The 11,692-nt window shown below is 44.4% G+C and overlaps 1 protein-coding gene across 1 annotated transcript in view; it reads left to right on the plus strand.

The window, feature by feature from the left end:
* RAB10 (RAB10, member RAS oncogene family) overlaps nt 1-10,887 on the plus strand; it is a 68,772-nt gene extending 57,885 nt beyond the window's left edge. The window contains exons 4-6 of the mRNA XM_049784503.1: nt 5,294-5,383; nt 7,324-7,425; nt 10,429-10,887. Of these exons, the coding sequence (XP_049640460.1) occupies nt 5,294-5,383; nt 7,324-7,425; nt 10,429-10,512 (276 nt within the window). The 3' untranslated portion in view covers nt 10,513-10,887. The remainder of the gene's footprint in view (nt 1-5,293; nt 5,384-7,323; nt 7,426-10,428) is intronic.
* The last annotated feature ends 805 nt before the right edge of the window (nt 10,888-11,692 follow it).

Here is an 11,692-nt window from a genome sequence, read left to right on the forward strand (position 1 = left end):
AACAAACAAAAAAAAATTGTGATGGAGTTCCAGCAGCAATTCTCCTCTTTTGTGCTACTCTTCTACAGTTCAATTGTATTAGAGTGAGGAGGGGGTGATGGGTAGGGTGACTGCCTTGTATGTGGCTGACCCAACAGTTCAGTTGTATTCTGACACTAACTACTCAGCCCTTAAAACAGAATTAGTCTGAAAACCCTACTTTTGTTTTAAATGACTCCCGAAGCTACCTGTTCTTATTTGCAGCCTGGCTACAAATTTACAGGTCCTATGACCCCTTTCATAGTGACTCTAAATGCTCAGAAAAGCACTATTCGTAAATATTTTATGGGGCTGCAGTTGGCACATGTGCAAGGTCTTGGGTTTGACCCCTGCCACTCATGTATCATATATATTATATATGGAAAACATAATTCAGACCAGCTCAGTGAAAGAGATCCACTCAACAGGATATGGAACTGAGAGTTCTGATCCCCTGATACCTTGATGTGCTCACCAGTGTAAAGTTGCAGCTTTGCTGGGTTTCATTATATAGACATAGGCATCATTAAATGATTGTCCTCTGATAATTAGACTCACTGTGAAATTCCCTTCTGGAGGTGGAAGGGTTACAAAGTTCTAACCTGAGCTGGAGTGATAGTACGGTGGTAAGGCATTTACCCTGCACAGCCAACTGAGCTTCGATCCCTGGCATCATGTTTGGTCTCTTGAGCATCACCAGAAGTGGTTCCTGAAGGAAAAACTAGAAGTTTTGGTCCAGTTCGGTTCCATTCCCTCCCGTTACCACTCCCAATTGTTCTGACCCTGGGACTGGAACAATAGTATTGACTTGCCCTCAGCTGGCCTGGGTTAGATCCCTAACATCCTATGTGGTCACCTAAGCTCATTAGGAGTAATTTTGGAGTGCAGAGCTAGGAGTTAGGAGTAAGTCCTGAGCATAATTAAATGTGAGTCTGAAATCAAAAGAAGAAAAAATTCCAACTTTTTTAACACCATATGTGACAACATTCAGTATGAAGCCCTATGTTAACCCTGTCTTAAGTCACTCATTGGCATAAACTGGGTAGGTAGGAAAGGATCTTACAGCACATTTTTATCAAATTTGAAGGATGGGGCTGGAGCCATAGTACGTACAACACAGGGTAGGGGTCTTGCATTGCATGTGGCAGACCCAGATTTGATCCCCAGCATGACATTTGGTTCCTCAGCTCCACCAGGAATGATCCCTAAGCACAGAGCTAGTAGTACGCCCTAAGCGCTGACAGGTGTGGCCCAAAAACAAAAATTTAAAAATTTGAAGGCGGGCCCGGAGAGATAGCACAGCGGCGTTTGCCTTGCAAGCAGCCGATCCAGGATCAAAGGTGGTTGGTTCGAATCCCGGTGTCCCATATGGTCCCCCGTGCCTGCCAGGAGCTATTTCTGAGCAGACAGCCAGGAGTAACCCCTGAGCACCGCCGGGTGTGGCCCAAAAACCAAAAAAAAAAAAAAAAAAAATTTGAAGGCACACTCTGTGCCAGGAATATAGGCAAAAAGAAATTTTTATTTTGTGATGCTAGGAACTAGACCCAGGGCCTTAAAAGAAATGTGCCCGGGCCCAGAGAGATAGCACAGCGGTGTTTGCCTTGCAAGCAGCCGATCCAGGACCAAAGGTGGTTGGTTCAAATCCCGGTGTCCCATATGGTCCCCCGTGCCTGCCAGGAGCTACTTCTGAACAGACAGCCAGGAGTAACAACCCCTGAGGAACGCCAGGTGTGGCCCAAAAAACTAAAAAAAAGAAAAGAAAAAAAAAATGTGCCAGATGTGTGCTAATGCTCTGCACACTCCTGCCTGTGCTCCATCACAGGCCCCAAATCTGCTTTTTAATGACCCACAAACTTATATATCTAATTTAGTAGACTGAGTGATGCAAGGTACCAGCAAGAACTAAGATACATAAAACCAAGTCATTAAAATGATGATCTGACAAGAAGTCATTGGCCCCTAATTTTCACTCTGTTGTAGAACTTCTAATGCTTGGGGGTTTTTTCCTCATTTTGTTTTGTGGGTCACACCCAGCACCGATCAGGGGTTATTCCTGGCTCTACGCTCAGAAATTGCTTCTGGCAGGCTTAGAGGACTATATGGGATGCTGGGATTCGAACCACAATCCTTCTGCATCCAAGGCAAGCGCCCTACCGCCGTGCTATCTCTCCGGCCCTGTTTGTGTTTGTTTTTTTTTTTTTAAAAGACTAAAACCAGAATAAAATTTCTAAAATTAGCTTGTTCAAGGGCTAATATTACAGCCAGTATTAATACCTATTCCCTAAAATCAGTAACATGTCAAGAATGCCAGCTCTGGGGGCCAGAGTGGTAGCACAGCAAGGAGGGTGTTTGCCTTGCATGAAACCGACTTGGATTCAGTCCCTGGCATTCCATAGGGTTCCACAAGATTGCCAGGAACACAGAGCCAGGAGTAATCCCTGTGTGCTGCCAGATGTGGCCCCCCAAAACAAAAACCAATAAAAGAAGGAGGGAGGGAGGAATGAAGGAAAGGAATGCCAGATCTGGCCACTGCTTTTTTTTTGTTTGTTTGTTTGTTTTTGTGGTTTTTGGATCACACCCGGCAGTGCTCAGGGGTTATTCCTGGCTCCAGGCTCAGAAATTGCTCCTGGCAGGCACAGGGGACCATATGGGGCGCCGGGATTTGAACTGATGACCTCCTGCATGAAAGGCAAATGCCTTACCTCCATGCTATCTCTCTGGCCTCGCCACTGCTTTTTTTAACACTATACTGGAGGTGCTAAATTTTGCAAAAAGAGAATCAAGGACATTTCCATATATTTTTCCAGGTAATATAATAAAAGTATGTAGAAAAAAATCAAGGAATTTTATGTATAAATATCAACAAAAAATTCAGATTGATGAAACAACATCAGCATATAAAAGTGGGTTATGTTTCAATATGATGCTGGCCATGAATAATTCACAAATGATACTAAGAATATACTTTTGGGGCCCGGAGAGATAGCACAGCGGTGTTTGCCTTGCAAGCAGCCGATCCAGGACCAAAGGTGGTTGGTTCGAATCCCGGTGTCCCATATGGTCCCCCGTGCCTGCCAGGAGCTATTTCTGAGCAGACATCTAGGAGTAACCCCTGAGCAGCGCCGGGTGTGGCCCAAAAATCAAAAAAAAAGAAAAAGAAAAAAAAAGAATACACTTTTGGAGCCGGAGAGAGCATGGAGGTAGGATGTCTGCCTCACATGCAGAAGGTCGGTGGTTCGAATCCTAGCATCCCATATGGTCCTCTGAGCCCGATTTCTGAGTGTAGAGCCAGGAGTAACCCTTGAGCGCTGCCAGATGTGACCCAAAAACCACACACACACACACACACACACACACACACACACACACACACACACACACACACACACACACACACACACACACACACACTTTCAGGGGCTGGAGAGATGGCACAGCGGTAGGGCGTTTGCCTTAGATGCTGAAGGACGGTGCTTCGAATCCTAGCATCCCATAGCGCAGCCTGCCAGGAGCGATTTCTGAGTGTAGAACCAGGAGTAACCCCTGGTTACACTGCCGGGTGTGAAACCCCCCCCCCAAAAAAAAAAAGAGAATATACTTTCAGGCTCTAGGGAGATGGCTCAGAAAACGTGGAGTACATGGATTGTATGCAGGAACTCTGTGTTTGGACCCCAGAACTATTTGTTCCCCCTTGGTATGTTCCCTTATACTCCCCATACCCCCAGCAAGCGAACAAAATATAGTTCCAGGCCTTGGGGTATTTGCTGCTTCATGTTAGGGCCAGATCTGGACTCAGTCCCTAACACCTGGTCCTGGTCCCCAAGACTAGTCACATTCACTGGTTCCTGATCTCAGAAGATCATCTGATTGTTTAATATGAGAGCTTAGGGGCTGGATCGATAGCACAGTGTCAGGGCATTTGCATGCAGCCAACCCCACATGGACCCCAGATTTATTCCCTGTATGGTGTGAGCTGCTGGTGTGAGTCAAAACACCCTCTCCCCCAAAATGAGAGCATATTTCTGGGTGCTTAGTTCTTTCCTTTTATCTATAGGTCTGTCTGTCCACCAGTACCACACTTTTTGTTTGGGCTACACCTGACAGCACTGGGTTACTCCTTGTTCTGCGCTCAAAAATTATTCTTTTTTGTGTGTGTGTGGTTTCTGGGTCACACCTGGCAGTGCTCAGGGTTTATTCCTGGCTCCAGGCTCAGCAATTGCTCCTGGCAGGCACGGTGGACCATGTGGGACACCAGGATTCGAACCGATGACCTCCTGCATGAAAGGCAAACGCCTTACCTCCATGCTATCTCTCTGGCCCCTCAAAAATTATTCTTGGTAGACTCGGGACCACATGGGATGCCAGGGATTGAACCTTGGTCAGCCCAAGTACAAGGCAAGCACCCTACTTGCTATGCAATCACTCCCCCCCGGGGACCTTTTGAAATTGCTGTAGCTTTGAATTAAGATTTAAAATTAGGACTTTTTAAAACCATCTTTGGGGTGGGGCTCCCAAGCAGTGCTCAGAGAGACCACACAGGCATTCTCAGCAGTCTTCTGATTATGGGCCAGTTGGTTTGGTGCTGAGGCCAGTGCAATGTGTTTCAGGGCCAGCAGGGATACACTGATTGGGTGTCCGGGGCACCATGTAGTCCAAAGATTGAATTCAGGCCTCTGCATACAGGTGTGTGCTCCAGACCTTTAGACCATCTATTGGACCTAGGAATTGTGTGTGTGTGTGTGTGTGTGTGTGTGTGTGTGTGTCTGTGTGTGTGTGTGTGTGTGTCTGTGTGTGTGGTTTTTGGGGACCATCTGTTGGACCTAGAAATTTTGTGTGTGTGGTTTTTGGGGACCATCTTTTGGACCTAGGAATTTTGTGTGTATGTGTGTGTTGTGTGTGTGGTTTTTGGGGACCATCTTTTGGACCTAGGAATTTTGTGTGTGTGTGTGTGTTGTGTGTGTGGTTTTTGGGTCACACCTGGCAGGCACGGGGGACCATATGGGACGCCGGGATTCAAACCAATGACCTTCTGCATGAAAGGCAAACGCTTTACCTCTATGCTATCTCGCCGGCCCTGAACTTAGGAATTTTTAATAAAGGTATTTATAAGATGATAAATCATGACAGAAAAGCATGATTCAGTTTAGATTCACGTTGTGTGTAAAAAATTCCAGATTCTGACTTTTCCCTAGATCAGTCTCTTGGTGAAAAGTCATATATTAGAATAAGACCATGACCATTGTAATGCATTAAATTAAGTTTCATTTCATTTTAGCATGCCAATGAAGATGTGGAAAGAATGTTACTAGGAAACAAGTGTGATATGGACGATAAAAGAGTTGTACCTAAAGGAAAAGGAGAACAGGTAAAAATATAAATAAATATAAATAAAAATATAAATAAAAAAAGGGAACAGGTGCTCCCTTTTCTTTATTTATTGTACTGCACGTGGTTGTTTGCACAGAGGTGGTCATTGAGTGTGCTGAGCTTTTCAGATCACTGCAAGATGCTATTGTGATCAGAGCTTAGTATAGGATGTTTTTCAGTGCATATTCAGTAAGTATGATAATCAAATCTGGTGCTAAATATAAAGAAAAGTACAAGTCAGTGATTTTCAGGTTTAACTTTAGATTTTTATTTTATTTATTTACTTATTTGGGGGTGGAGGGCCACACCCAGCAGTGCTCAGGGGTTACTCCTGGCTCTATGCTCAGAAATTGCTCCTGGCAGGCTCAGGGGACCACATGGGATTCTCGGATTTGAACCACCATTCTTTTGCACGCAAAACAAATGTCCTACCTCCATGCTATCTCTCCGGCCCCAACTTCAGATTTTTAAATGAATATTCTTTTATGTAGTATCTAGTTTAACAACAAAATTTTGCTGCAGCAAGCAAAAAGTAGATTGTGGTTGAATAATTTTGGACTCTTTTTAAATTTTTCCCAAGAGCAAAATAATCCAGAATATCAGAAGTTAACATTTATTTTTGAAAGATCTTGACCACGTGAAACTTAACCCATTAAAATAGTTTGTTTTTTGGGGGGCCGAAGAGCACAGCGGTAGCGCGTTTGCCTAGCATGCAGCCAATCCAGAACAGACGGTGGTTCAAATCTTGGCATCCCATATGGTTCGCAAAGCCAGGAATAACCCCTGAGCACCTCTGGGTGTGACCCAAAAACCAAAAATAAATAAGAATTTCTTTTTTTAAAAAAAGTTTGTTTTGGGCCCGGAGAGATAGCACAGCGGTGTTTGCCTTGCAAGCAGCCAATCCAGGACCAAAGGTGGTTGGTTCGAATCCCGGTGTCCCATATGGTCCCCCGTGCCTGCCAGGAGCTATTTCTGAGCAGACAGCCAGGAGTAACCCCTGAGCATCGCCGGGTGTGACCCAAAAACCAAAAAAAAAAAAAAAAAAGTTTGTTTTATATAATATAGGTCAGAATGCTGCCTTAAGAATGGTATTAATCTGGGCCTGGAGAGATAGCACAGCGGCGTTTGCCTTGCAAGCAGCTGATCCCGGACCAAAGATGGTTGGTTCGAATCCCGGTGTCCCACATGGTCCCCCTGAGCAGACAGCCAGGAGTGACCCCTGAGCACCGCCGGGTGTGCCCCCCCCCAAAAAAAAACAATGGTATTAATCTATGAAAACATTTATACTTCATCGTATTATAAATACTACTTGAAAGGTTAAAATGATCTTAAAGAATTTTTCTCATGGAGGCACAGATCCAAGAATACCACATTTGAAGAAATTGTGTATACTCTTGTCTTCAATCACTGCAAAATCTATGGAAAAATATTGGGTTATCACTAAAATTTACCTGATATCATTACACATATGCAGGATGAGAGCTGGCAGATTCAAAAAGAGGAACTCCTTCACCTATAGGCCCCAATATTTAGCACTAACCTGAATCTGGGAGGAAATTTCAGAGAGACTCCAATTGACAACCTGACCAACCACCAAGTATTATTCCAACACAGGAAGCCTAGCAGAAATATGAAAAGTTGTAATGTACCTGAAGCCCAGAAAAGCCAGGGCCTTAAGGGAAATTCCCAGGTTAATTACAATCAAGTAGTATACCCATGTTAGCTTGTCCTGTATTAGAAGTAATAATTATATAGTATATTATTTTGCTATGTTGTTTACTTTCCATGGTTACAATAAAGTTCATTGTTGTGCTTCAGTACAAAAAAAAAAAAAGAATGGTATTAAAATATTTCCTCTGAAATGCTTAGGTTGGCAATTTGTTAACATATATGTGATGAGTTTTTTTTTTTTTTTTTTATATTTTGCTTCTCTTGTAGATTGCAAGGGAGCATGGTATTAGATTTTTTGAGACTAGTGCAAAAGCAAATATAAACATTGAAAAGGCGTTCCTCACGTTAGCTGAAGATATCCTCCGAAAGGTAAGTCTTATTTTGGCTTCTTTTTACTGCTAAGTGTGACACTTCACAGTTAAACATAGTTTTTCCAAAACTACAGGTTTTTAGGTTGTTGTTGATTTTTTTTAAACTAGGTTGTGTTGGTTTTGGTTTTGGTTTTGGTTTTTGGGCCACACCTGGCAGCACTCGGGTGGGTTCCTCCTGGCTCTATACTCAGAAATCCTGGCAGGCACAGGAGACTACATGGGATGCCGGGTTTTGAACCACCATCCTTCTGCATGAAAGGCAAACGCCTTACCTCCATGCTATCTCTCCAGCCCCGTGTTTGTTTTTTTTTTTTTTCTTAACGGGAGAGCGCGAACACAATCCCTTAAATGCAATAATTGAGTTTGTGATACTGCTCTTTCAGTTTTAATTGGATTTTTTTTTTTTAATTTGAGTCCATTGTCAAATATCTAATCTTCATTCTTCAGAGTGAAGTAAAGAAATGGGAGGAAGGTTTATAGAGCCACATAGAAATCCTGAGCCTCATCTGTGGGAGCACCACTGACACTGAGCACAGCCCCTCCCCATCTTCTCCCATTTACAGTACTTAGCAGTGTCCTTGGCTCTGGATTTCTCAGTCTTCTTTTAGACTGGTATTTATTAGCACTTTGAAAAAACTATTTTGTCATTTCTTTGATTTTTGATTTGGGACCCATACCTAGGTATGCTCAGGATTTACTTATGGCTCTGTGCTCAGGGACCAAATCTGGGTTGGCATGGTCTAGGACAAGGGCCTTGCTGGTTGTTCTTCCTCTAATTCCCACCCCCATGTGTTTGTTTGTTTTTTGGCCACACCCGGCCATGCTCAGGGCTTATTCCTGGTTCTGCACTCAGAAATTGCTCCTGGCAGGTTCAGGGAACCAAAAGGAATGCCAGTGTTCAAACCAGGTCCCTTGCGGGTCAGCTGCATGCAAAGCAAATGCCTTACTGCTGTGCTATCACTCTTGCCCCAGCCATGTATGTTTTTAATTTGGGGCTATTAATGTAATCATTGTTACTGAGTTATCATGCCTCTCAACAGGCATTTCTCAGAATCCCATTGAAGGACTTGTGCTAATTAATATGCTGAATAAATAAAATTGGTCTATTTCCAAATTTTATTTTGAGAAAACAGTTATTGCTGAAACTGAGATCTTGGGGAATTGTTTATTTGTTTGGGTGGTGCTTGGTGATGCTCAGGGGTTATACCTGCCTCTGCACTCAGGGTTCAAACCTGGGTTAGCCACATGCAAGACAAGGATACTATGCACTGTATCTTTTCTGATGCCTACTAGAATTCATTGTTGTAAGGCAATTTAGTTTCGTGTGATTCCAGAACTATTCGCAGTGATTACAAAGCAAAAGTTGTTTTTCTGTATTCACTTACATCCTGGAAGTTGGTGCTTTATTGTGAGAATTTATGTCAGAAATTGCATTAAAATTTTAGAGACTAGGGGCCGGGTAGGTGGCGCTGGAGGTAAGGTGTCTGCCTTGCAAGCGCTAGCCAAGGAAGGACCATGGTTCGATCCCCCGGCGTCCCATATGGTCCCCCCCCAAGCCAGGGGCGATTTCTGAGCACATAGCCAGGAGTAACCCCTGAGCGTCAACCGGGTGTGGCCCAAAAACCAAAAAAAAAAAAAATTTTAGAGACTGAGGGGCTAGAACTATAGTACAGCCGGTAGGGCATTTACCTTGCATGTGGTCAACCCAGATTCAGTCCCTGGCATCTCTTATGGTACCATGAGCCTACCAGAGCGATTTCTGAGTGCAGAGCCAAGAGTAACCCCTGAGTGCTGCTGGGTGTGACCCAGAAACAAACCAAACATTTAAAAAATGAGGGAGACTTGGGATAAGAAATCTTGTGGCTGGAGACATGATATAGAGAATGCTTATGGCTGATCTGGGTTTGATTTCCAGCATCTTTTATGGTCTCCAATCCCTGCCAGGAATTGAAGGAATGATCCTTGAGCATAGCTAGATGTACCCTCCAACAAAAAGCATTATCAAGTATAAAAGTAATGGTAGGGAGCTGGAACAATAGTACATGAGTAGGGCATTTGCCTTGCACACAACTGACCTGGGTTCAATCTCCATCATCTCTTATGGTCCCCCAAGCACTGCCTAGAGTGATTCCTGAGGGCAAAGCCAGGAGTAGTAACTTGAGTACTGCTGGATGTGGCAGCAACCCCCCCCCCCCCACCAAATAAAAAACACAAGTAACAATGTTAGGTTTTGTCCAAATTTAGAAAAATTAAAGCACCCTCTTTTTTTTTTTTTTTTTTTCCAATTTTTTGAGCCTTTTTCTATTTGGTTGCCTTAGTAGATTAAAACTTATATTATTGTAGATTAGACCCGAGTTTAGTCCTGCTGCACTGCCCCTGAGGGCCACTGGATGTGCTCAAATGTCAACCTTAATAGTAGGAAAATGGTCCAAAATATAGCTCATCAGGAACAATGCAGCAGAATGCAAAACTGGGTATTTCTGTTAAGAATGTTTAGGTGGACCGGAGAGATAGAATAGAGTTAAGTCGTTTGCCTTTCATGCAAAAGGATGGTGGTTCGAATCCCGGCATCCCATATGGTCAGTTCTCTGAGCGCTGCCGGGTGTGACACACACACACAAAAAAAAAACAAAGAATGTTTAGGTGGGGCCAGAGAGAGTGCTTGATGCCTTGACCCAGCCTTGTGCCTTATGGAGATGTGGGTTCAGGTCCCAGAACCACATGGACCCCAGCAACCAGCAGGAAGCAAACCCTCAGCACTATTGGGTATGGCCCAAACACACATTGCTCCTTAGAGGTCAGGGCTAGGGACCTCACCAGCCTCCATTTATGGGAACAGCAGGCAAAAAGGGGCACAGGAGGCCCTGGATGTCTCCCATATTGGAAGAACCAGGTAGAATGCGGATCAAAGATAAACCTTGGCATTCTCGGTCCTGGGGGGAGAGACTGTCGGTCTCTGACTGGTGTGTCCTCACTGCTTGCTCCCCTGTGTTTGCTGCAGACCCCTGTCAAAGAGCCCAACAGCGAGAACGTCGACATCAGCAGTGGCGGCGGAGTGACGGGCTGGAAGAGCAAATGCTGCTGAGCGAGCCTCGCTCCTGCCGGCCGGCCTCCACCTGTTTCTCTTCTTGCTGCAAAATAAACCGCTCTGTCCATTTTAACTCTAAACCAGATATTTTTGTTCCTCATCTTGACTGTCTCCAGGCCACCTCTTTTGTTTGTGCTTTCATCTGTGATTGCTTGCTGACTTTATTATAGTTTACTCCAGACAAGAAAAAAAAAGTGTGAAGACAAAAATTATGTCCGTGACTTCATTTTTTTTAAACGTACTTGCTCAGCTCACCCCGCTGCATTTCAGTTGTATTATAGTCCAGTTCTTATCCACATTAAATCCTATAGCAATCATTTCAGCTCTATTCTGCAAATTGTATAAGAATAAAAGTTAGAGTTAACAATTTAATTTTGTACAACAGTGGACTTTTCTGTCATGGATACTGTGCTTGAGTCCTGATAATCGAGAGACAGGTGATAGCAAGAGAAAGAAAAGCCAGGGAAACACTCATTTTTCCGCCTTGACTATGTCAATGGGATTACTTTGTCCTGTGCCTTATGTGGAAAGGAACTTTGGTTTTTCCTTCGACTCGTGCTGGTGGAAGCAAGTGCAGGAGGCATGGCGCCCAGACACAAACCATTCAGCTGTATGTGGTTCGCCTGGCTGTCATTTTCAAAGTAGTTGATTGAGGACAAAGGGTAACGCAGAAGTGATAGCTCCGGTTTGCCGAGTCTCATTTTTCAGTGGCCTTGATATTTCCAAGTACCCTGCCACCAGTTCTTCGTCGGCCACTTTTTCCTATGTCTTGTCCTGCATGCTGCTTTGTTTGCTTCCTCTTCCCACCACCCCAGCAGCTGAGGTATTTAAAAAGGAAAGGGGCAGGCGAGTAGGTTTCTCGGGTTCAACGCAAAGCAGTGCTCTAACTTGCCAAGTTACCTGAAAGAGCGAGTCTAACCACTTCCTGGCGAGCGGCAGTGAGCGTGTCTTCCCGGCACTTGTATCCCCTCTCCCGGGCTTCTTCATTTGCTCCTTGTCCGTGTCCTCCCCCCCCCCCCCCCACTTCCTCCGTGTTCTCTTTCTGTCTGTCAGTTGCGTTTGCAGAACGGAAGAGCTAATTGCATGCACTCGTGTTTGGAGGGTGTCGTGGTTTGTCTTTCTAACTAGGTATATAGCCTCTGCGCTTTCCCTTAACCTGTGTTTGAGGCAGCTCCGT

This window comes from Suncus etruscus, chromosome 12 (genome assembly GCF_024139225.1).
Source record: "Suncus etruscus isolate mSunEtr1 chromosome 12, mSunEtr1.pri.cur, whole genome shotgun sequence".
Taxonomy (NCBI): Eukaryota; Metazoa; Chordata; class Mammalia; order Eulipotyphla; family Soricidae; genus Suncus; species Suncus etruscus.